Source organism: Zosterops lateralis, assembly GCF_965231275.1.
Source record: "Zosterops lateralis genome assembly, chromosome: 10".
In the NCBI taxonomy this organism is placed as follows: Eukaryota; Metazoa; Chordata; class Aves; order Passeriformes; family Zosteropidae; genus Zosterops; species Zosterops lateralis.
This window is the reverse complement of record NC_139770.1, coordinates 17,350,731-17,376,719: the sequence shown is the minus strand read 5'-3', so window position 1 is coordinate 17,376,719 and position 25,989 is coordinate 17,350,731. Positions and strand designations below refer to the sequence as shown.

At 43.2% G+C, this 25,989-nt stretch overlaps 2 protein-coding genes across 4 annotated transcripts in view; both read right to left on the bottom strand.

The window, feature by feature from the left end:
- SCG2 (secretogranin II) overlaps positions 1 to 2,248 on the bottom strand; it is a 35,697-nt gene extending 33,449 nt beyond the window's left edge. Inside the window, exon 1 of one of the 2 annotated variants that reach the window (XM_083868867.1) lies at positions 2,200 to 2,248. In XM_083868867.1, the coding sequence (XP_083724993.1) occupies positions 2,200 to 2,233 (34 nt within the window). In that variant the 5' untranslated portion in view covers positions 2,234 to 2,248. Of the gene's footprint in view, positions 1 to 612; positions 637 to 2,199 lie in introns of those variants that run through there. The other variant, XM_083868870.1, reaches the window with a different exon arrangement.
- Positions 2,249 to 6,140: 3,892 nt separating this feature from the next.
- Positions 6,141 to 24,375, bottom strand: AP1S3 (adaptor related protein complex 1 subunit sigma 3). Of its 2 annotated transcripts, none has more exons than XM_083868920.1 (5): positions 24,010 to 24,122; positions 10,980 to 11,158; positions 9,697 to 9,805; positions 8,609 to 8,746; positions 6,141 to 7,670 (listed from the first exon to the last, which is right to left on the bottom strand). In XM_083868920.1, exons 1-5 carry the CDS (start codon positions 24,100 to 24,102, stop codon positions 7,635 to 7,637), a joined length of 555 nt encoding a protein of 184 aa, XP_083725046.1. In that variant the 5' UTR covers positions 24,103 to 24,122; the 3' UTR covers positions 6,141 to 7,634. The 2 variants fall into 2 exon arrangements, with proteins under 2 accessions (XP_083725046.1, XP_083725047.1); XM_083868921.1 differs by lacking the exon at positions 24,010 to 24,122 and adding an exon at positions 24,310 to 24,375 and having other exon boundaries at positions 6,142 to 7,670.
- Positions 24,376 to 25,989: the final 1,614 nt, after the last annotated feature.

Sequence of the window (25,989 nt, the reverse complement as noted above, 5' to 3'; positions counted from 1 at the left end):
CATCCCTGACTGAGAGATTTCCTGCTTCCCCGACCTGTGCCAAGGGGAAGCTGCATGCCAGAGACCTGGAGGACCTCCCTCCTGCTCCTGGCTGGGATCACCTTGGAGCAGAAGGGGAGCAATAAGCATTTTCACTCCTGTTGGCTTGTGCCACACTGTTACTCCTTGGCCTCACACACACAGCCCTCAGCAGCTATACAGTCATTACTGGAAGGAATGGAAGAAACCCCTCAACAACCATCAGTATGTTTATAAACAATTTTTTTTTTATTTTTAAGAATGAACAGAAGGAAAATGGAGGTTCTCTCTCTAAGAATCCATTTGATTTTCTGATAGTTTTTCCTTTTACCAGAGTAATCCGCAAACATTTAGGCTCCCAGATTTTTCCCCTTCAGGAAAGAACAGGATGCTCCAACATGGCTATTATGACAACCTTCTCTGCACATCATACACAGGCTTCTCTGCCTCCTAATGCATGGCAGGACAAGCCAACCAACAGCAGAGCCTTGTGTCTCACTGCCAGCCCCTTAATTTCTTCTGCTGTCCCAAAGGATTTCATTTCCCATTTCCTCTCCAAGCCAACACATCTTGGGACACTGATTGGGCACTTACCTCCTGAACAGGACTAACCTGGCCACCACACTCTGTCAAAGACCAGCTGTCCATGTGTGCTCTTATGCTCCCCTCCACAGGCACCAGGCTGCAGCTGTGCCCAGCTGTGTTCCAGCATCCCACAGGAGAACCCAGATAGCCAGAAATCATCACTTTTGAAATTTCTTCTTTCACTGTCTGCCATTTCATATTTTAAGTTTCCTGCCCTCCAGAAAAGCCCTGCCTGTTAGAGGTGAGCTCTTCTGCTGTTTCCCAGCTGGAAAATTGCATGTGGGAACCTGATACCCACAGCCAGAACCTGTTCAAATTTAAACAAGCTTAATTTCTCATTAATTTTATCTTAAAACAGGACTCCAGAGTTGTAACAGTGAAAAGAACTCCCCTTTTCCTACACCTGGACAGAAACAGCTGTTTCCTCAGTGCTGAGCAGACAGGCAGAGGGTGATTTAAACTCAAAAATGCAGGTACCCCTTTAAAGCAGTCTGAGCTTTGTGCCATGTTTGTAACAGGGTAGAAAGTATTTGCTGAATCCAGGCCTCATGCTCAGCTGTTCTGAGCAGTTACAGAGAATAAGAAAACAGGAGAAAGGAATTGTGATCCTGCTTTTCATCAGTTTAGTTGCTATTTACATTTTTTGACCAGTTACTCATCATCACAACTGAATACAGTTCAAGAGAGTCAAGGTTAAAACCACTCAGCCCATTCTGAAGGGCACAGCCAGCCTTGAGCTTCACAGCTCCTGAGCATTACCTGGGAGCTGGACTGCAAAACAGAGAACCCCTACAGGGCTGCTGCAGGGAAATGGAACAGAGGTTTTTCTTTATCTGTGCTTGGTATCACAAGTAGTACTGGTCTTGTGTTGCAATAAAGGAGCTGGCATTAGGAAAAGCATTTCATCTCAGAGGGGGAGTTTAGTTTCAGGGCAGATTCTTCAGGAATGTTTTGAAATGTCCACCACAGGCTGATTTGGAGAAGTTACAAAAATATCACTCAGAATGTAAGTACAGCTGATCCTGCCTGGGACTGAAGGAAGAATAAGATTTCTTGATATCTTAGGCTTTCCACTCTCATGCCAGACTTAAACAGAAATATTGGAATATGCATTATGACATAACCTTTTTGACAATTAATTGTTTCCATCATCATTCAGACAGAACTGTCATGCTAAATGCTGATGTTTCCTCGTATTAACCCAAGCAGAATGAATCAATGTTTTACTACTGTATTTTAAAATAACTTATGATTCTTCATTACTCTCTGTGGTACCTTTTTGCCAGCAGAACATTCTTGTCATTGCCAACATAATGCTGTGTCAGCCTTTGCCAAGCAAGAACTCATTATCCAAGCCAGTTTTCCTTCTGAGAACAAGCAAGGACCACCTCGTCCTTGACAACAGACACCAGAAAAAACCCTTCTTCACCCCAGTGTAGCTGTCAACTTACAAACCCAGACAGCTCCTTGTTCTTTTTCCCAGAATATTTCCTTCTTGCTACATTGTCAGATTGTGCCTTCAGAGCTGTTATCCAGCATAATACTCACCTAGAATCCCACCCTAAGCCCTCTGGAGAAATAAAAAGATTCTTTCACCTGAAACTTCTGTGAAGATGTTCCCCTGTGACATTATAGGCTCAGCCCAGCTAAGGCTGACTCCTCCCCTTGAGTTTGGAGGAGGGCCCTGGAGTGTGATCTCCACAAGGCATGGGAGACTTAGAGCTGCTGGTAGTTTATTCATGCAAGATCCTGGTCCAGAGGGCAGAAATTCACAGCAAGCTGAAATGAATTTGCCATCCTGTGTAAACTAAGGATTCTACATTCAGCATTATTTTTTTACAACAGACACACAAATTCACCTGTGCAGGAGAAAAAGATTCTACTCCCCATTGCAGAATCTGGTGTGTAATGATACATACTGGGTTTGGAACAGGAACTCTGGAAGAAAGAAGTCTCAGTGGCAATTCTAAAAGGAGATGGCAGAAGGGTCACATCAACTTTAAACCACATTTTGTATGTTCCCCTCACCAAGTTTCCTTTCAGCATTAGGGAACAGCAATCTTACCACACCAATACACAGGAGTAACCAGATTTCTCCAAATGGATAAGTTCACAGAAATATTCCCTACCTCATATTCCTGGGCTCTCTGAAATCTACAACTACAGTCAAAAGGCAAAAATCCTCACCTAAACTGCTTCTGTCTCCTGGCCTACTGGAGCATTCCAGAGAAGTTTGTCTTCAGCGTGTACTTTCCACAAAAGTTGAACAAATTTTGTAGTGTACTGGGAGTGAAAGTAACATGCTACTTATTTCTAGTCAGCCAAAGGATTAGTTTTAAACTATTTTCTTTGCACAAAAATATGTGGTTATAAGAGCTGTTGAGTAAGTAAATAAAAAGACAAGGTTAAGTGAACTAGACAACAGAATTTGAAACAACCAAAATTCATGGTATTGTATACTGCTGGTCTTGATTAGGGTTTGCTGAACACTAATTTCAAGAATAGCTTCTTCCTTTCCTTTAGCCTGTCTCATTAATCATGTTCCAAGGCAACAGGTTTCCATGACAGCAAACATTAACTCTCTTGCAGCACAGCCTGTTAATTCTGCTACAAACACAAAGCTTTCACTACTACACTATAACCCAGCCCAGCTACCTTCATGAAAAAAGATCCCTGAAATATGCTAACAGACATTTAAACCAACAGCTCTATTTCATTTGTACCGTGATCCTGCCAAGGAACACACACACACACTAGTGAATTCAGCAGGAATGTCGTCAGCTCCCCCAGAAGGACACTGTTACCTGTCTGAGCTCACAAGTTCTGCCAGCCCTCTCAGTCAGAAATACAGTGATGCAGGAGGATGATGCAGATTCCACGCTCATAAAGACACTGGGTAAAGTTAATGAAAACTCCACCATCCGGATCAGCTGCACAACTGAGACCTTTGGGTTTAGTCATCTCAGGCAGGGTGAGAGCAGCATCCCCCTCACACAGGAGCTGTGCTGACAGAAATACTTTCAAACGCACTTTGTGGAACAGAACGTCATGGACAGGCAAGGATGGGAGCTCTCTCTCTCTCTGTGAACTGCCTTGTTATTTTGAGGGGACTGTAGACTGAACATCTCTGGGTATCTTTGAAAGCCCCACTCACACACTTACACTCTGATCTTCCCTTATAAGCCAGCCCCTCCCAACACCTGATGTATTGATTCTGCATGCTCCATTACTCCAATGCAGCAGTGCTAAGCAGAGGATAAAAAAATGTGTTCTATATTGAAAGGACTCTGAAACAAAGGAAAAAATAGTAATTCATTCTTTTATAAGTATTATCCTGTCCAAGGAAAATTCAGATGCAGAATCACACCTAAAGTTTACCATGAGTTTCTCACGGAGGTTTCTGAAAGCATAGGTGGGTTGCAGGAGCAGCTGGGGAAGGTGTTGAAGACTTTCAGTGGCTCTTGGTTAAATAAAAGCTGATAGGAGGCAACCTAAATGTGAGTTTTCTTAAATTATTTGTAAGAATTGACAGCTTTTAATGAACACTCAGAAATTCACAATGAAAAAAGAAACATAAATTATAAATATTCATTAATCCTGTGTGATCCTGCTGCTCTTGCCTCTCGCTCACGATGATTTGTCACATTTTTATTACTTTTGACACTATTACACTTATTTTTATCCCAGTTTAATGTTTGTCTTTTCTGCCATGGTATGTTCTGAGATGTCTCAACTCATGTTCTACACATAGTTGCACAACAGAGAAGCAGCACTGTCCCAACTGCTGAGGAGCAAGATCACACTAAGAATCCTCCAGGTAGAGATACTCACATGAAAATCAAGCAGCTTTTTTTGTTACATGCAGCTGGTGAGAGTAAGGAAGGGAATCTAGGCTAGGAACATGACCATGATTAATAGTTATTTTAGTAAATGCAATTTTGCAAACTAGGACATATGCTGGAAGCTTGTCAGCAAGGTGAGAGTTTAGGTAGCAGCAAAAGATGAGATGGGAAAAACTTAAAGAGCTGCTAATACTTTTTTGGATAATGATTTCATAAAGTTTGTCAGAAAACTTTACATTCAACATTGCTTAGGATAGTCAGGCAAGTTGGAAAGAGAAACATCAATAGCAAATTTAAATGGTAATGCTTCAGAGATTAGTGAATATGTACAAAAGATAATATGCACCTCCTGCCCCAAGAAAAATCAAGGAACTAAGACATCAAGAGACACAGATCTTATGATGAGCTATGCACTGCAGTGCACTATCTATGTAGAGTTCTGTTAGTGTCAATGAAATTCACAAAGATGGGAATACTTGCAGTCTGACCTAAAGGTGACCTAAAGGTGACCCAACAATAACTGGGTTTCATTTGGGCTTCTTCCCTTTGGAGAAAAACCTGAGTTGAACTGAATTCCATTACAACATTACTTAGTTGAGTGATCCCTTTCTCACTGAAGGTTGTAAAATGTTTAAATACAAGTTTTATGTTTCAAACCCATCTGTTTTTAAGTATGCAGGCTGGCGCTTGCAAAAGTCACATCAGCTAAGGCTCACCTGTTGGCTTTGTGGAACTCTCTTACACGAAAAAACAGCAGGAGTTTGTAGATGTTTCCTGAAGGATGAACATAATTCAGCAGTTTTTTCAGAGTACTTAACATGCTTTCCATTCATCTTTGTAGTGCAGAGGCAGGTGGCACAACAGGCACACCATATTCCAATGAATTTTTGCACTAGGGTAAGGAAACCAGACTAACTCTTTCACACTTACCCAACTAATTCCTTCGCACCTCTCAAGCTGACACTGGATACACCAGTTTGGCAATGCTATTTATTTCAGATCCCACACTGATATGGCTGGTGTAAGTATCTCTACCCAGTGCATTCTTTTCTTCCATCAGGAATTCTCTTCAGCTTGAAATGATGCAGAAAGAAACCTTCTAACTCTTTTGAAAATGACTGAAAAGACAGGCTTATGATACACTTATTTGTACAAGAAATCTTCTTGGTACTCCTATTTTGATCTAATTCAGAATTCAACCAACGTGACAGTTTTAAGAGTCAGAGAATCATGGAATGGCTCCAAAAGGGAATAAAATCAAACTACTGATGATTTCAGTTGGCAGAAGTCACTTACAAAGGCAGAGTGGAAGGAGCCTCTTTGCACATTCTGAAGTAATTTCTTAATGACTTCTTAATCAATTAAACATTGTACTTTAAAAAACTTAATTTCAAATCATGAGAAAATATACAAATCATACAGTTTCATTAATTTACTATTAAATTGGGTGTCCTCAGAGCTATTAAAAGGCCTTCAGCAATTTTCACTGTCTTTTCCAGATTGAAAGTATGCCTTTGACATCAATACAGAGAAAACAGATGGATAAAGTAATTATAAAAAAGAGCAACATGATGCTATCAACCAGTTTGTCACAGTTTTACTAACAGACTGGAAGGCACAGGCAGAATGGTGGGCTGACAATCAGCAAAGTTGTGTTGTGTTAAAGTGCCCCCAGCCTCCAAACAACCCCCAGTGTCCCTCCTGTAGGAAGCTACACACTGACAAGGAAGGAAGGAGCTATGACAAAATCAGAGTAAGCATGCAGGACATTTAAAGATTAGAAAGACCTCTGAAAGAAAATATTGACTGTACATACCAGAAATCAAGGGAAGTATATATTGAAGGGAACTGAGACAATGTTTGGATCATTCTGGCATATTTGTCTGGTAACTTCCCTAATTTTTATATAGAATAATTTCATGATTTGACGTAAACAAAACATCTAGCTGAGAGTTATAAGCTCAGATAAACAGAAGTTCTCTGAGCTTTGGATTCTGTTAAAGGAGGACAATCTCTCTAAGAAAGCCAGCTCAGTCAGTTTATAGGGTCTTATAGAGTCTAAAATTGCACTAAAAGATGAGTTAACACACCTGGCTGCACACACACTCCACTGCAATGGTTTGTAACACACAGGAGGGCACCGCAGCCCAGCTGACTCCTCTCTACTATTTTATCCTTTACACAGCTGGTAAAGTTATAAAAAGCTAATTAAATTACCCAACCTTCACAAACACAGAGCATCTTCAACTACTAGAAAGCTGATCATCCCAACAGGTGTGTGAATTTGAGATTGGAAAACTCTTCTGAAAAACATAGGTTTGGGATACTGAAAGATATATGAGATTATCTTCCAAAGGCTGATTTTTTTCTCTTCAGGTTTTCTCCTGCACTCATGCTGCAAATTCCAAAGTTTGGAGCCTTTGCAGAGGTCCAAGGGATCTAGGAAGGGGATAGGAAAATGAGGAGAAAGACAGAAACAGCCCATCTGCATGCAGCAGGAAGAAAAAAGATTCAATAAACTTAGGAGAAGCATACCTCTAAACAGTCTTCCAGATTAAATGGAGGCATGGAGTGCACTCTAGGAGCAGTTAGAGCAGTCTTATTAGCAGACTAGAGCAGGAAAGAGAAGGAAGACAGTGAAAGAAAGGGGCTTCCCCAGAGAGACATGTATTTTCCTCTTATACCTCAAGGGTTAATCTTGTCACAACAAGTTGGTGAAATCAGGGCCCACAACAATTTGGCTTTTAGAAAAAAATTATTATTACAGCAGAATAACCATTACATTCAAAATAATGGACATTTGTACAAAAGTAGAGTCATACAGTCAGCAGTGAACAAAACTAGTAAAAATACCTCTTCAAAGTATTGTCAGAGGAGCATTTTGTGATGACAAAACCCGTAGCTAAAAGACGGGGTGTAAAACAAGAGCTGAGTCCAGCAAAGAGAAGAGAAACTTCTCTAGATTGGGGTAATAACAACTCTGAGAAACTCATATACAGAGTAATCCAAGGCACAGAATTGTTAAACCCTTTGCTACATTAGCTGACCTTCATCTTCACCATTATACAAACAAACCCCTTCAGTTACTGATTTTTGGTCTTTCTCCGAGGATCTGGCACATTGGGAAGCAATTTCAGGAAGTGCACTTCAGAGGTGCATACAGCAGTTTTCTCTCCAGGTAGTTTAACATTAAAATGCAGGCTTGTTCATGTATTCTTCCACTGTCTAGGAAACAAAAAAAAAAAAAGAAACAACTGATGCATTATGGAGTGGTATAGTAATACCCATAGAAACCCTCTTGTGTCCTCTTTGAGGACAGTTGTAGTTTTGCAGGAAATTAGAAAAAATAGATCAAAATGCAGAAATAATTCTGCTTTTAAAACATGTAACAGAGTGGTTTAAAATCTGATGTTTAAATCATGCCATAGCACAGTTGTGGCTGAACTCATCACACCAGTGGTCTTTGAACAGTGGCTGAGTTTCATATGCACAGGGCAGAGCATTGTGGAAACCTGCTCAACTCCCACACCATGTCCCAAGCCAGTTTTACCAGTGTGCTGCTCCCTTCAGGATTGTGATGGATCCTTCACTGCCAAGGAAAAAAAATGAACGAAACCCATCACATTCAACTGTTTTTGCCATTCTTGAATCAATGGTATCTGTTACATTCCAAGTTACAAGAGAATTCCTGCACCACTCTGAATAAGGGTTACATATCTGTACCCTGCAGAAAATTTACACAGGTGCTTCTGAATAAAAGCAGAGTTACCAGCACATAATCTTTCCCATTTGAAATGTTAATAGTAGGTTGTTTCCCATGTATTAGTGAAATAGCAGAGATTTTCTGTATTTACATATACATATGCATACAAAAAAATATAACCTTAGATTATGTTATTATACTGAAGAGGTATCTTGGATACATCTAAAACATTTCTTAATAAACTCTAGCAGTTAAGTTGCAAGAGAGCAACAGCTTATATAAAAGAGCCTCCAGAAGAGGGTTGAATTGAAGCTTATGTAACTGCACTGTTTTACCTGTTGAAACTGAATGTAAGACACACTTGGATAATTAAGTACCAGAAGTGCTTAGCTGTGTTTTCATCTCCCCTCAAACAAACAAGGAAGATGAGGTGTTTGCTTTTTGTCCTCCTCTGCCTTACCTCCTGCAACATGTCAGAGTCTTCTATGGCTTTCACTGCAGTCTTCTTTGAAGTCTCTTGTACTTCTCCACCAATTATAAACTCATCAAGAATAAAATAAGCCTTTTCAAAATTAAAGATAATATCCAGCTCGCACACCTGCCAGAACAAGAGGGCACAACCATGTTTAAATCACTTTTATCGTATTTTAAATACTACTAGACCAAAAGTTGTTGTGATGATCAAATATCCCCAGCATATGCATGCCTGTGGCAGGCAGCAGGGTGAAGAAACAAACTGCTTGTTATGTCATATTGAAGCTTCTGCACATATTCTCTCCACATGTACAGATTTACAGCAAAGATATTCCACTTAGTATTAAGTTCATGCTGGTTGTGAGAGATCAAAGCTGACTTCCTGGCTCACAAACCTTACCACAGGTCCAACACAGCCCTTATAATATGGGTTACCTACCCGTGAGTTCAGAATTTCACAGAGCAACACAATTCCCTGGCCTGCAACAGCCATCAACTGCTTTTTGAGGCAGTAAAGACATGAGTCATGACACAGTGATTTAACTAAAATATGAATTAAGGCAGGCAGGATAATTTCAAAAGTATTCATAGAAAAGATGGGTCTTTTGTAGCCTCTAAAGACTTAATGAAAGACTTACTTGGGCCTTCTTTAAGTCTTTTCTTTAAAAACACACTGATTTTATCTTTTGCTTCTATGTCATTAATTGTTACACATTAATTGTGTTATGAGACAAACAAAACCAGCATATCTGAAGATGTCAGGAGAGAGAATTTAAGTATTTTAACATACTTTGAGTTTTTTAATAAATTTTCCTGATGCTTACCCTTTAAATTTTATCCCAAGACAGACATACAAAGCATCAAGATTAATTCTGGGTGAGTGGAAAAATGATGGAAAAACAATCTTATGATCATTTCAGCACTATTTCATAAAATGCTCCAATAATTAATTTCATTCTGGATTGAGAGCACCTGCAGGGCAAGTGCAGCAGACAGAAACAAAGCAAATCAGCTGCACATAATTTTGTTTATCAGACAGACAGGAATGAGTTCATGGGAGAAAGTGAAACCTACATTTCCAAAGTATCTGTCCAGGAGCTCCACATATCGATGAACGACCTCTAGTGTCAGGAGCTCATTATCCTGGTCTTCTATTGCACAGCAGAAATACAAACTGGCATACCTGGGGAAACACAGGCAAAAACATAGCAGTGAACAGCTGGGACCTCAGTGCTCTGCTCATCTGTTAGAGGTCATTCATATGACAGTTAATTCCTATCTAGTCTCAAAAATAAACATTTTCTTTCACTCTTATAGTATCCCAGAGAACACTTTAGAAGATCGGATGATTTAAATGAGTTATTATTTTAGTTAGAAGAACCAACTCCACCCTTGCTAAAGTGGGACACCTGTAACACTGGACATAATAAAATAAATCAGTAGTAAAGAGTTCTTTCAGGTCTCCTCCACCTGCTGAATAGCACTACAGTAAATGGGTTAATTAAACTGTAGGACAAGCTACCCCTTCTAATTAAAAAATATAAATAAGGCAAAGGTGAAAGGAATTAGATCTCAGCAAGCCTGCTGGCTGTCAACTGACAGTGTTTTATAGAGGGCCAGAATGCATGAAGCTGCTTAGACCAAACAAGCTTTGTTACTAACTTGCACCAAAAATTTATGTTTAAACCAACCCAACATCTATTCAGCTTGCTGATACTGTGGCTGGAGGCCAACTTGTCACAGCTTCTGGTCAGATGTTTATATCCCTCCCTTCAGAGCATGGAACTCAGTTTTTGCTAAGTGGGAGATGTTTAATTTACCCAGTGTACTACAGATTAAGGCTACATTTGTTTGCTAAAACTTTAGGAGAACAAATAGGCAGTTAGCATTAGGCATTGTGTATCTGGGGTGCTTTCTTTGGAAAAGGAAGTGGGAATTAATACCTTTCAGAGCAACAAATATTTCAAAAACAAAATTTGACAAAATTATGGAAGTGCCTTGGAACAGTTCCTGCAATCTCCACAGCTGATAAAACCCAGCACACACATCTCAGCCAGGCTACCCTAGGGAATTTGAAGGGGCAGTGAGGTCTAACACTTTCTGAACAGTAATACCTATTCGGCTACTCCTGTTTTTCTCATTTGACAGACTGTAGAAGTATTTTGCACCCCACAATTACCCTTATGGTTTGTCCAGGGACACTGCCTTGTTATAGTCAGATTGCCAATGGCAGGCTCCTATCTCAAGCCCAGCACAAGTGTTGTTTGCTGCTTCTTCTTAAGTGAGTCTTTACTTCTCTTCTAGCACGTGTTATTCATATAAATAGTGATTATATGTTCTTACAAAATTACTCACACCTTTTGTAAACAAGCTTGAGGTCTTTCCAGTCAACAAAACTACTTGTTCTTTGATTGCGAGACAAAATAATCTGAACAATTTCTCGAATGATCTTTTTCTTCTCTTTATCAGGTAGCGTCGTGTACCATTTCTGAAGCCTTAACTTCCCCTGCCGACTGAACAGCAGTATAAAGTGTATCTAGAGTAAACAAAGCAACATGGTTAACACCAGGGCCATGGCCAGGGAAGAGCATTCCTCTGCCTGGCACCAGAAATCCGAGTCCTGGCCACACACCTGCAGCCCTGGCGTGATGGCCGGACACGGTGTCAGTGAGGTCTGGGGGAGGCTCAGCTTGGGAAAGATCCCTCCTCTCTCCTGTTTCTTTCCCAGGCAGCTCTCCCCTCCCCGTAGCACGTAAAGGTAAACCCTTAGCATCCTCTCCTACCCATCCTCCTTACCTTGTGCAAACAGCAGCTTTGCTTCCTTTTCTGCCCCTGCCTGGGGAACAGGAGGAGCATCACGACTTTGCAGTGGTGAGAAGAGGGCATCAATCAGCAAAATCAAATACTTCAGTGAAGGGAATAAAAACTTATCCACAACAGGAATAAGGAATTAGGATCAATGTGGCAGAAGACTAGAAATATGAAGATTGAGAGAGTAATCATAATCACTAAGAACTCTGATATTGCACTACTTCAGATCACAAAACAGCAGGTGCCTAGAAGAGGCAATAAGGGGCAGAAGAAACCTACTTTGGAAAGGAGACTTGACTGGCTTTACTGAAGAAATCAGTAATATTACAAAACTTACGCAACTGTAATGACAAAGGAGTGAGTTTGTCACCTCAGTGAGTGATACTGTATTAAATAAAGGACAGTATCTATACTGTTCAAAAATTTCAACTTTAAAGCTAGTCATAACTTTACAGGGTTTGACCTATAATTTTTTCATGTTTAGCATAACCAGTATTACTGAAATACACAAGAGCCAGCTTTTATATGCCAGCAGAGCTTTGGGAGAAAAGTATCAATTCACATTTATATAAATAGTACTATTAGGACGTTAAAATAACTGACCATAGTGTATATTAGCAGTATAGTAACTCATTCACCCCAGAGCATGAATGTAGGATATCAGTTTGAGGACAACATCCTTCTCCAACAAGACATCTTCTGCTAACTGGAAAAAAAAAAGCCCTACAGACCCACCTGGGGGGTGGGCAGGGAGATAGAGCTGTTTGTAATCCTGTTCTTGCCAGGCATGCTGGCTGCTGTTCTCACCAGTACCAACATCAGGACCCAGGCATCTGCAGGAAGGGTAAGTGTAGCTATATCCATGTGTATCCTGTATCCAATCAGGTACACTGCCAGCTGTCCATACGGTGACTGGTGGCTTACCCTGATCCTGGGGGGACCAGGGAGAAGCACAGGGGCCTCACTTTCCTCACTTGCTCCCAATCCTTGCAAGGCCCTGATCCAGCAGGTCTCTTACCACACCCTTCACCATTAGCCTAACCTTACCCTTCCCTAGAGTTTTTCAATTTACACCCTAATCCTTGTTTCCCGTTCCAGTCGATGGCTGTACCTATACTTCATCACTACATTTCCAAGTGAGGATTACAAAGTTAATGTTCACAATCACTATCAAGATTACAATGCAGATTTCTGTGAAGACACAATCATTACACACTCTGGTGAAGTCAGAGAAGTTTCTACATGAAAGAAAAACAAAAAAGGGAAAAGCTACTGGATTTTAAACAAAGCATTCATTCATAATTCAGAACCATTCTCTAGCTATTGAGTTGCATAGTTGTTGAGTAATCTGGAGATAAGACTTCTGACTATACTAAGACTTCAAATGCAGGATCATTTTAGGGAAAGGAGGAAGGTTTTAGTCATGTGTGTCTGTGGCAGGATCTACTGCTGGAAATAAAGCTCTTGCCATCGTTAGTCTAATGTGCTTGATAAAATTACAAGGACTTTGTAGCTGCCTTCTGTTGAGTCCTATAATACTCTCCAAACAAGCTTGCTAAATAAAAACAAGTATGCTGCTGGCAGGACACATGGCCTGATTACAGTGAAAAGCAAAGCACCATGGTTTTGCCTTTCTCTGTTCATATTACCAGCTGGGTTTTGACATGGGGATCTTCCAGCTGCCAGGGTTACCCCTTCCCAGGTGAGGTAGGGACAGCACTCACTGTCCACACACTTGCCCACTGAGAGGAGCTCAGTGGCTGAATGAAAGGCTGTTTTGCTTGCTGTACAGCACATTAACCCCAAAGCCCTTGTAAAGACAAGGGTGTTTTGAAAAGCAGAGCCTTGGTTCCACAGATAAGGTCAGCAGGAGTCCATCTAAAGCCATTGGGTACAGGTAGCAGCTATTTGATAAACAAATTTCTAAAAATACGGTGAATCACCAGATAGGAGAGGATGATCAGATTTGACTGAAAAGGCAGGGAATGAGTCAATGAATCACTATCAAAAGCTGACAGCATGTTCAGCACAGACTGTCAGTTTTGTGGCATCCTTTGCCTGCAGTGTTTCACTAGGAAAAAAAAAGAAAAGATACTCTGGTTTAGGGTCAGCTGTTGGACCCAAGAGATCTTAAACCTGCATGCAATACACATATATGTGTGAAAGTGCAACCTTATGCCTCCAAAAGGTTAAATACCAACAAACCAGGGAATCGCTGTGAATATTACCACCACTTTCTGCTGATTAGTGACTTCAGGATGTTATGCTTCACCCATAGGAAAGTGAGCTGTTCTCCACTTAGAAGTGCTTTGAGAACTCCACTATTTCTTGTACGCATGCAGGTGATGTCTCACCACCACTTTTATGAGTTGAGGCAATGTTCTTTGCAATCAGAAAATATCCATTAATGCTCCTAAATGCATAAACATTCATACACAAGCTCAAAAGATCTCATTGTTTGAGTCTCCTATCCACCCTGTTTCATATGCAGACTATAACTGCATACATCACATGGCAATTTTATTATTACAGTAATATATACAGCTAGAAAATAGAGCCTTTACTGTAGCAAAATTCTAAAATTTATACCCTGCAGCAAAATAGTGCACGCTCAAGTCTAGGTACATATCACTGGCCAGCCAAGAACTCTTGTTACAAAACAACATATTAGAAAGCTGTAGGTACTTAGAAGCAAAAATATTGTGTGGGGGTTTCTCCTCTTACAGTTCTTCTTCCTTTTTCTAATATCTGAAGCCTCTTCAATCTGGGCAACTCTGTAGGAGGTAAATAATACATTCTTAAAAGGTTAAATGGCTTTCAGCATTTTCAATTTCAATATCCAGGGCTGTTCTATTCAGTTCAGCTTTGTTCTGCCCAGCCCACTGTCATGACACAACACATTCCTCACTCTCATGGCTCCGTTCATTACATCCCACTGGAAAGACTGATGCATCAATAAACCTGGTAATGTTGTAGTACTGCACAAACACAAATCTAACAGCTCATCTGTTCCTTGCTCCTTGACTGTGAAAACATATTTGCTTTCCTGTAGTGCTGATGACAAGACAGATGTTGATTAAGAAATTTTTGGTTGGTTTTCAGCAGCCAAACTGCAAAGAGAGATAGATTATCCTGCAATGCTTTAGTCATTTTTAAAAGTTCTAATTCCAGAGGAAAACAAATGCAAATGACTTGCTACAAGCAAAGTACCTTAAAAGTAGGGTGCTTGGTTCCCTTTCTTACCATCCCAGGGCATGCTGGCTGTGACTAACTATCACCAGACCCAAGGCTGATGCCAGAGGGAATTTTTAGGTCCGAGACTGAGTGGGTTGGGATGAAGAGTACAGTTCCTAACAGAGCATTGGCTTCCTTCACATGTGGAGTCTGTGGAGACAAGCTTTGGTCTGGGAGCTGAGAGTAATTTTATTAGCTTGTTTGACTGAATCAGACCCAACCACGCACAGCACTGTGCAAGATCACCTCCATAAACATCAGTAAGTAATCCAAATGACTGCATTTTCTATTTGTAGGCTATTGGAAAAATAGTTTGTTGGGGTATTTTTTAGATCAAACACTTAAACCAGATTTCTAAACTGGAACTGTATCCCCTTCTCATGCATATATGAATCATCTGCAGCAGTAAGTTACTCAACAGCTGGAAAGTTATGGGGCCTTTTGTTCTATCAAGATCTGCAAAACTGTACCAGGATAAAAACCAACACTTTTAGTCCCAGGGCTAAAAAAAACCACCAAAACCAAACAGTAGACTTTGACATTAAGTAATTTACCAATAAATAGAATAGTCATCAAAATTGCAAAATACAGAAAGTTTGTATATTCATGAACAGCAAACAGAGATATAGATGAAACTAACACACAATGTGATTTCTTTCTGCCTTCCTTGGAAGACCTTTCCCTCCTTTAACTAATGGGCTGTGATAATCTGATAAACAGCTCACCCAAGCTTGTCTTCTGGACTGTTCCCTGCCAGGACTGCAGGTCCCCTTTGGTGCAGCCTTCCTCACTATTTGGCCATTATACACTTGAGACTGATCAAACACATTATGACTGGCTCAGTAGTTTCAAACTTGGATAATTTTTGCCTTTACAGAGGGTTTAAAATTTAACCTAATTGGCAACAATTAGTACAACTGTCTAAAGGGTTGTATTCCATTACATACACAACAAACCACCTGCAGGGGTAGCAGATAAAAATGAATACATGGGAAAGGGGCTTTGGCTTTCTTTTTCTAGAGTAATTTCTCCAGTTTACTGTTTAATAACACAAACATGTAAAAGATGCCCCATTTCTTTCTGCAAGGTGATTTCCATGGGTGTGCAAGAGTCACTAATTCACCCTTCTGTGAGAAAGAAGAACATGCACTAGAACTGCTTCTCCTCCTCCTGTAATTCAACCTGCATAACATTTGCTGACTGGTTCCAAACCTGTTCTGTGGCATCTGGCTTCTCCATGTCCCTGGGGGAGGAGACCAGGATGGAGATGGGAAACTCATCAAGGAGCCTCAGGGGAGGAGAGGCAGAAGAGGAAGACTGCAGAAAAAAAGAGCCAAGAATCCCCTTTCCTGTCTGGGTGTGTGGCTGGGCAAGGATTTGATTGGTGAGGCAGCTCTGTGACTCCAGCAGCTCTGGGCTTACACCCTGCTTCTCCTGTAACCTCCCCAAACTCAGTTAAGAGCCCTCCAAAATCAAAGCCACCTTTATAAAACAGACACCTGAAATTCACATGTAAGTAAAATTTGCAAATTAGGAATTGCTCTCCTTAAACAGACATCTTGGTAGAGTGAGGAAACTTTCAGCTTTCCTTAAAAACTTTCTGTAAGGCAACAGACAATACAGGACATGCTCATCAGTGAAAATTCCCAGACCACATAAAATGGGAAGTGGGATGAAAATCCAGACTGACTGGCTGTACCTGGTGGAGAGGAAGCCACTTGCTATGATAAACTTCTTTTTAAACTTATTCTGATCCCCCTGAAGTCTGCTTGATCTGCTGCCACTGTTTTAGACTAACAGAGTTCATATTCTGCTTCTCTCTTACTATTTTGCATTCTTTCCTCTGATATGAAAGACTCTATTTCCCAGCACAGACAGCTGTTCAGATGTTTTTATCAGTACTTATTTTTACATCACAACTGAAATTGAACAAAATCTACTTTCATTAAATTATTTTTAAAAATATGATCATTCACATTATTCCAGCCATTAGCTTTTTTTTTTTCCTTTTAATCTCTAAGGCATTTAAAGAATAAAAAATTCCTTTTAGTTTTTGCTTGTTTAGTGAGGCTTTTTCTGTTTTGTTTTGGAGGGGGAAAGGAAAGTAAATACTGAAATTTTAAAAAAAAAATTGGGAACACATAGTTGGTTTGGAATGCCAAGTGTTTAGGGTGAAATGAGGAAGATGTACTGAACAGACCTACTGAGCTATTAATAATCTACCCACATCAGGACAAGACAGAATACTAACACACTCAAGTACAGGTATTTTGGTATTCTGCTGTTACACGAAATCCCATCTGGCTGCTGACCTTTAATACACACTCTGGGGTCTCAGACGCTTCTAAAGCAAATATATAAAATTCAAAACAGACTACTTTATTAAAAATATTATTTTCCTTACTTGCTTACTCTGTCACTAAAACATTCACAGCAGCACAGGAGCTGACAGATGTTTGTTAAATACTGTGGGCTCTCAGCTTTAAAATTTCAAACATGTAATTAGTCTGCATGATGTAAGCAAATAAGAAAAAATAAAATATGCACAAACCCAGCAACACGGAAATCCTGAAGCAGTGTATTGCTGCCTACCTGGCACAGGATTCTTCCTCACTTAATCTCCATTAGGAACATTTCTGAGCAATTTCCCCTAAACAATACATCCAAAGTCCACACAATAAAAGCTGTGCCAGATCATTACAGGCACACGTGACCATAGTTACACATTGATTTTATGCTTTTCATGATGCAGAAGCCACCCTTATCTTATTACCCAAGATTTTAAATGGACCAGCACACCAGCATTTTAAGGATATTTATAACATATGGTATTGATCCAGACAGCAATAACCTTCTTGATAGCCTCACTTGAGTTAAATAAAACTATAATCAAAACAGTATAGCTGAGCTCACGCTGCTCCCTCCTGATCCTTAACTAAGGAGCAGAAAACAAAGCTCAAGGAGCTTTCTCTGTGCCCCATAAGTGCCCAAGCTCCCTCTGGCTCTGCTCCTGCTTATCTCTACATCCAGCAGGTCGAGTCCTCCCAACCTCGGCTCATTCCTCATAAACTGGTGGCATTCCTTCACCAGTACCCTCCCCACAGCACAGGCACGACTTGGTGACATTCCTGACCTGGTGACATTCCTGTCCGTGTCCTCCCTACAGCACAGACATGCCTGTGCCTCCTCCTCACAGGCTGGGCTGTCCCATCAACAGTGACCTGGATTTCCTGCACTGCTCTGGAGAGCAGAGGCAGCACAGCTTTCCAAAACAGCTCCTAAGGGGCAGATCCAGGCAATGGCATCCAGTTGTTACAGAGGATCATTACTCTTAAAATTTTTCTTAAATTTTTATTCCTGTAAGTGGAATTATTCCAGTTTTTAGGTGATAAGCAAGCACAGACCCAGGCTGGAGTTTGCATGAGAGCTGCCTCAGGCTCTGCCATAGGAGAGAGAGCAGGCCAGGGAAGCAGCCACAGCACCGTCCCTTCAGTGCCACCACTGGACACACAGCAGGGATGTGAGCTGGCTGAGCTCACAGAAAGCAGCAGCCTGAAGAGATTTGAAACAATTATTAACTAGGTAATCACATCCCTTCTGCCTCCTAGGCTGGGCTCTTAGAGGTGTTTTTATTTGCTTACATGTTTTTGGGAGGCAGAGGACACCTTCATTAGGTTACTACAAGGAGGAAGGGACCAGGGGAGAGCCGAACAAGCTGCCGAGAGCTACTCCTAATTCACTACACCCCCAGTGCGCTTTACAGGCACAAGAAGCTATTCTTCCAGCCTGTTCCTTCAACTACAAGTGAAGAAACAGAACTAAAACCTCACCCAGTGGATTCCAGCAAAAGGTGCAGCTCTTCTAGTTTCATTTCCACTTTGCCTTATCTGTTATTTGCAAAGCCCTGCTAAAAGAAGGCACTGCAGTGCCCTCCCCTTGCCTCTGACCTCGCTAGAGCAAAGTTAAAAACCTTTGCTCTGGGACAGGGCAGGCACACCCAGATGGTGACAAGCTAACCTGGCTCCTCAGGCAGCTGACAGACACTGCTCCAGCCTGGGGATCCCCATGTCTGGTGGAGCAGGAGGAGTGCAGATTGGCAGCAGCCTCACAGCCGTTCCTCCAGCTCCCAACAAAGATGCTCACAGAAAACCTGAGCTCCAAAAGGACCAAAGATACATGTGACTTCAGATCATGGTCATAACTCTGAAAGAGCACAGAATAATCTTTTGGAAACACTGAAGCATTTAATTTAGATATTTTCAACTGAGAAATTCTCAATTTTCCCCTTTAAAATGGCATTTTTTCATTAAGGTAAAAACCCAACATGGATTTAACCTAAGCATAAACATAAAAGAAGCAACCACTGTTTACAGAAGGGTGAGCCAGAGCAGAGAATCTTTCAAAATGTTTTATATGTTGGCCCAATATTTAGCCTGTAGAATGAGAAAGGATCACAAATTCATTCTGCTATTTATCCAAGTCCTGTCAGGAGACTTGAAAGAAAGGGAATGCCTGAGGTCCTGCATCTTTCCCATCCCATCTCCTGAGCCCAGTGGCTGATGAGAGTTTCATGCAGCACTTCCCACAGCCTCCCCAGAGCTCAGAGCACACAGGCACTCACCCAACTCTTCACCTGCTCTCCTTCCAGCACACAGCCTTGCATGACAAATGCACAACATAGTACATTTCTGCACTTTACTCAAACAACAGTGAGTCTGTTTCTCATTCTTTTGCAGTTTGTGCCCATCACTTACCCCAGGGGACTCAGCAGAGGATGGTAACCACAGAGCTCCTGTGCTGCTTAACAAGTCACTGAGAACCGAAAATGTCTGAGCAAAACTATCCCCAAGTTCCAAAGGCAAGGTAACAACAGGCATTTACTGGTTAGTGCATAGGGATTTTAATGCCCTCCCTAACAGAGGAAAGCAGATGGACATCCTACATAAACTCAGCAAGCTAGAGAAGAAAAAACACTGGTGCATAGAGCACCTGGGGTTATGTCTGTAATACTGAGAAACACATACCAGGACATTCCAGGCCAGACAGGCATGTCTGGCCAGAAAGGCACACCAAGCTTGCCTTTGAACACACAAATGTAAATTGCACCTTCCCATCCTACCCAATGTCTCTGCATGCTGTATTCCTGCTCCCAAATGAAGTGCCACACTTGCAAGACCAGATCCTGCAACTCGCTCTCCACATTGCAACATCTGCAGAAATGCAAAGGCCCAGGGGTGGCTACTCAAGAAAGCACAGAGCCAATGCAGCCGAGAAAACGCAGATGACAGCCTGCAGGAACAGGACAGTAGGGAAATGAATGGGCAGAGATGGAAATTAGTAACTGGGAACATGTGATGCAGACAGAATTCTTCTCACACAAGCAGCATTGTTTTAACTTAGGCGTCACTAGCAAGGCCACAACTGGGTCACAGAATTGCCCCATGTGGATGCCAAAGCATAAATCTTGCAAGTACTTGAGGGAGGGGCCGCTCTACCTGCCCTCCCTGACCCACCAGTTTCCTCAGTACTTTCATCACATTGTCCTTTTGTGCCTCTTGCAGGTAACTGATGGCTTCAGAAGGTCCATGGGATTGTTTATAAAACATGGGATTTGGAAGTAACTAAAGAGACGGGAAAGTGGCAAAATCTGTCATTTTCTTGCCTCATGACAGATCCAGCTGCTCATTATCCTTCCAGCCTTCTCCCTGCATTTGCCTACCCTAAATGCATCTCTAAGGCCCTCTAGGCATTCCACATCCTAGTAACTCCTGGCTCTGACATGCCTGCAGTTTCCTTATTTGTGAGTGAAATATATATATATATATAAAGCAAGTACTATTACATTGGTGATTATTAAGCAAATAATCAGCAGATGATCTACCATAACATTTGCTTTCCAGGAAGGAGCTTATTATTCAGGGACAGTAAAGCATGAATGGCAATTCCTGCATGGCCTGAGAGGGCTCCAGTATTAAACAGTGACAATCTGTAATGGTCATGAGCACTCAGAGATGAACATCCACAAATTGGCAAGCCAGAGATCACACACTTCCAAAGGACTGTAAAAACATTTTTCCTCACAAATCCCACAAAATTCTGAAGTCCAGCTGAATGACAGGGAGTATTGGAATGCCAGATTATGGATCAGCCCCTGAGCTGTACTCTGATCTAAGCTGCTTCCAGAAGGGCACAAGCATAAGGAACAGGGCATATGTAAAATCACTCTGGTAGTCCTATTTCCAAGAACCACAGGTTTAAGAATTACAGAACAGAAACTGCATCCAGACAACCCACCTGTGGCCCCACCCTCTGTGAACTGCCTAACTACAGGGACACCCACAGCACGCTCAGCACTGGACTGAGAACAGTCATCTACACTGTGTGAGAAAGTATTCCCATGTATTTTTTATACATTTAAATTTCACAGGATGTACCCTGACTCTTTGTGTAGCAGCCAATCTTTATAGTGTTCACAATTTCCTGTGTTTCTATCACTCCCCCTGCAGTCACCTCTTTGCCAGCAGAAAGTCTATCAGCTCAGGATCTTCTAAACCTCAGGATACCATTCCATTGCCATTATGTACTACCACAGTAAAAGTTCACTACAAGACACATTAACAAGGAAATACCACATCAACTTTTTTTTTTTTTTTGGTCATGTAACATAAGAACCGCTGTCTTGAACAACAGACTAATTTGTCATTTTCTCTCCTCTCATCTGTTCTAATCTGCTGCCCTTCTTGTCTTCCAGAGGTAAATGCCTAGAGGCAAAGTTCATTGTCTTTGTGAGGCCTGTATCATGAGTGGAAAATAAGCAGTCATTCTTAGAACTGTAAATAGTAAATTCTGTGCAGCATTGAAAACACCTTTTGCAGATCTATGTTCATTTTCACAATTAAGAGCATTGAGAGTGTTGATGAGATCAATATTCAGAAGAGCTGAGAGTTCATTTCCAAACACCAGGCAGGTGCCAGCAGCTGCAGTCACATCAACTAAATTTCCACCCCAGCTTCTAGATCAGTGACTGGTTATCAAATGTCTTGCTAAGTGGAAACAGTGCTTGCCAACTTCTTTGCTATTCAGGCCAAGTACATTTTTAGAGCCACTGTGCTCAATGGGATTATTTTGATCTTCCTCCAGGGTTTCAGATCATGCCCACAAGTACTAATTTGTCTCCCTGCAGTGATGAGTAGCACAGGTAGGAGGGAACCAGGCCCTTTACTATACAGGCACCAATCCTGCATGCAGAGCTACGCAAGCAGAGCCCTGTATTTATTCACAAAAGTAATACTGATAACACTGAGGCAGCAGTAGGATCGAGGTGTTGCAACACTTACAGGCACGAGAGACTACAGCAACATATGTCCTTGGGGAGACTTATCTTTTTCTCCTCTGTGCTCTCTCCCCACTCTTTGACTTTGTTGAGACAGCAATCCTTCATTACATGTATCTCTGCTGCACCCACATATGTCAGGAAGCAGAATTTAGTCTTTCTAAAAAGTAATTTTTTTAAAAAACATGTCACAAAGCACAAGCTGGGTATAAAAGCTGTATCTCTCAACAGGATATGAAATCAGCTTTGCTCAACAGACTCTTCCCTGAAACTTGCTTGGAAATCTACAAGAGAGCAAACAATTGGAACAACGGTCTATTGCTAAGACATGGTACCATTTGTACAATCACCTTTAATTCCATCTCAAAACAGAAAGAGGTGGCAAGCACAACTCTGTCATTCCAAAACAGAGGAACCAGTTTATGGAAAGTTTAAATGACCTGTTGAAAGTTCATCACTCATAAGGCTTATTCTTGCTTTGTAACCCAGCAAACTCTTTTTTCTTGACTCATAACCGAGTGTTAACAACCCCTTTCCCGAGACTGGATGACAGAGGAATTTAAAACTAGAGTTTCCTGACAAAAGCACTGTTTCATCAGCAGCAGATCCTCAAGAGAATAACATGGTAAGGCTGACAGCACTAATATACAACAACTGTTTGTACTATGGCCTCAAAAAAAAAAGGAAACATGCAATTCTTACTTGTAAGAACGCACACTCACCTTGTAAAATTCTAACCATCAATACAGCAGCCAGGCTCCAAATCGTCAGTAAGCAGCACTATTGTCAGCAGTGCTCCCCTGGGGCTATCGTGAGTGCTTTGAAAACTGGCATTTGTGAAGTACACGCATCAAGGAGAGTTCTGAGATCAGATTCCCTGAAATCAGCTCCCATATTTACTGACCTTCAAGGGCAAAATAGAACTCCAGTTGTTTACATAAGCTTTACGAGAGGGAAGTGGGTATGTAGGGCTGTCTCGGGGTGTAACCAGAAAAGCTACATCTCTACAGGGACTTAAGGCGTGGAGACTGCACTGCCATCTGTAAACTCATTACTGTGCATATTCTATTTGCAAATATAATGACAGGTACACCTTTCTAAATACAGGAGACTAACACGTATTTAGCATTCTGGCTAAACCACTGAAGAGAAACAACATAGCTCTGCCTTTGAGGATAGAGACAAACAACAGCACTTGGCCCCACTGAAGGAGTAGAGAGGCTTCTGTTCAGCTGCACTGGCAGTAACTGGTATTACAGGTGCACACAATGGGCAAGTTGTGCAAGACAGCAGCTCGGGGCATGCCCGCAGAACCTGCCTCAAGCCTGAATTACCAAGCAGTGAGATGGCTTCTCTCTTAAGAGGCATCATTGACCATCTCACTACCTGGAAGCCTGCAGTCCCCCCTGAGGAAGACCTAGGCATTGTTCTCAGGATGTTGACCATCATTCTTAACAGACGAGAGCATCCACAGCAATCTTTTCTGATCTCAGCAGACCAACACCAAGCGCAGCACTGCAGAGGCCAAGGATTCCAGATCTGCCCGTCAGCCCTTGAACCCTCAGGGCTGCGGCCCCTTCTGAGCTCCAACAGGGCACTGCCGGCCCTGGGGCCGGGGGGCACAGTAACACTGCTGACCGGCAGACAAGAACAGAAAGAGAACCCATACGCTGTCTCGCTGATGCATTACCTATGGAAAGGTGCAGCCAAAACCCAACATGCCCCATCAGACTGGGCAGCGGTGCAGAAGCGCCCGGGCTGCAGGAAATGCTGCAGTCCAAGCCCTCCACTTACCTGACAACAGGGAATACACCTGGGGAAAAGCTCTTCCCAATGATCCCGCCACAGGAAAACCCACTGCCCAACACTGACCCGCTCTGCCACCAGTCACCCTAAAGACAGACAGATCCCTATGAAACCTGACTCGATCCTTCCCCAGGTATTGGAGCCGACTCGCACCTCAGCTCCTCGAGTTACAGGAAGACTTTATAAACCTCTCGGTAACATGCCTTGTTTTCCTGGTTGTCTACGAAAAGCTCTCGGCGTGACCCGAGCTCATCTCGAGGGTCGGAAAACAAACCGGAAAAGAACAAAACTTTCATTTCCCCCAGACAGGTGCAAACCTTGCTGGAACCCGGCTGGGACCGGCTCTCAGGCGGCGCCGAGGGGTAGCCCCGCTCCGCCCGGCCCCGCTCCGCGCCCTGACAACGCGCCCGTCGAGGGGCTCGGCGGCCCCGGCGGGGCACGGGCGGCTGTTCCTGCCCTGCCCTGCCCGGCCCGGCCCCGCTCCCTCGGCCCCGCTCACTCACCATGGTGCGGCGGCTGGCTGGGAGCCGGCCCAGCCCGGCCCGGCCGCCTCCGTCCCGCCCGCCCCGTTCAGGTGAGGCCGGGCCGCATCGCGCCTTCCCACAATGCCCCGAAAGGGAACTCCCGGCGCCTCCTGCCGCCGCCCCGGGGCGCGGGCCGGGCTCCCCGCCGGCAGGGCAGGGCCGGGCAGGGCAGGGCCGGGGGCACAGGCTGGGGCAGGGCCAGGGGCACAGGCAGGGCCAGGGACAGGGGCACAGGCAGGGCCAGGGACAGGGGCAGGGCTCCACAGACCCCCAGCAGCGAGCAGCTGGCAGCCCGGGGGTGCCGAGCCCCCGCCCGCACGGGCTGGCCCCACCTGCTGCCCCTCTACGTGCCTGAACCGCTCAAAGCTTCTCCCCTCGGCATTCCCGACGTTAATTAAACCCAGTTCATGTCATCCACTGGCTGGAGATACTCCCCCGTCAAGCATTCATGCCCTGAAGACACGGGTAGATCTGCAGAGATGATCGCTCTGCTGCCCATCTCCATCAAAATGGAGCTCTGATAGTTTAAACACCTTGGCTGGCTGGGCTCTGCCCACCGCTGCTTTGTGATGCACTGCATGAGAGGGCAGGCCATCAGCAAATCCCCGTAACCTGTGGCAGGGATTTGCTGATAAGCAGGTGCTGCCAAAAGAATGTGAAACATCCACAGACTCAGCGGTTGAATCAAAAGATCTAAATCCAGGCCTAAGGCTTCTCAGAGTTGTAAGGAGGAGTCTGATCCACATGCAAACTACCACAGGACCACAAAGTGAGAAGACTTAGCATACTTAAGTCCCATGTCTGTAGTCTAAAGGAGAAACATCTTCCAGAGCACAGCATGCATCAGCTCAGGATATGGATCCCAACTGCTCAGGCAGAGAAGAGCTGTGCCCTGCTCTGGATGGAGTGGTGCATGTGACCCATCACTGAGAAAGGGAGAGAAATCCAAAGGGGCTTGGGGGCTTAAGGGATCCCTGTGGTGTCAACGACAACCCCTCTGCAGCCTCTGGCTTCAGAGAAGGGAGAGCGATCCCTGGCCAAAAACAATTGTGCACGTACAGCTGAGAGGGCAGCTGGGCTGAAATCTGCTCCCAGTTGGAAATGCAAATTCGCAAGAGCAGAGTGCAAATGCAGGTGTGTGCTCCTTATGCTCATATGTCATTCAACAGCATGGAGGTAATTTCCACATTCCTCTAACTGTGCATGACCCTACTCCCCTCGGCCCTCCCTAAGTTTTGGGTTGGTCTAAACAGACACACTGTTCCTGGAGTCTTTCACTGCAGCTTGCTCAGTTCTGGTTTCTGCATTTCAAGCAGCACACAGCAGGCTGGGCTGTGCTGTGCTGTGCTGCTGCCCAGTGCTCTGCTTCCACTCCTGTGCACCACACACAGAGTACAAGGCCCAGCTGCCCCACAGATCTCAGTGATGCCTCATCTGCTGACTTGCCCAGGGCCTCTGCCCTTCCTGAGTACCCATGGTGGGCCCATAGGGCAGCACTGTCTCCAGAGGGCAGGAGCACTTCACTCCTGGTGCTGTGGGGTGCAGCACACACCCTGCTGTGCTCCCAGACAGCACTGTCCCCTTACTGGGGCCATCTTGCCTTCAGTGAGCTTGCCAAATACATGCTTAGTACAATCAGAATCTGTCAAAGCACCCCAG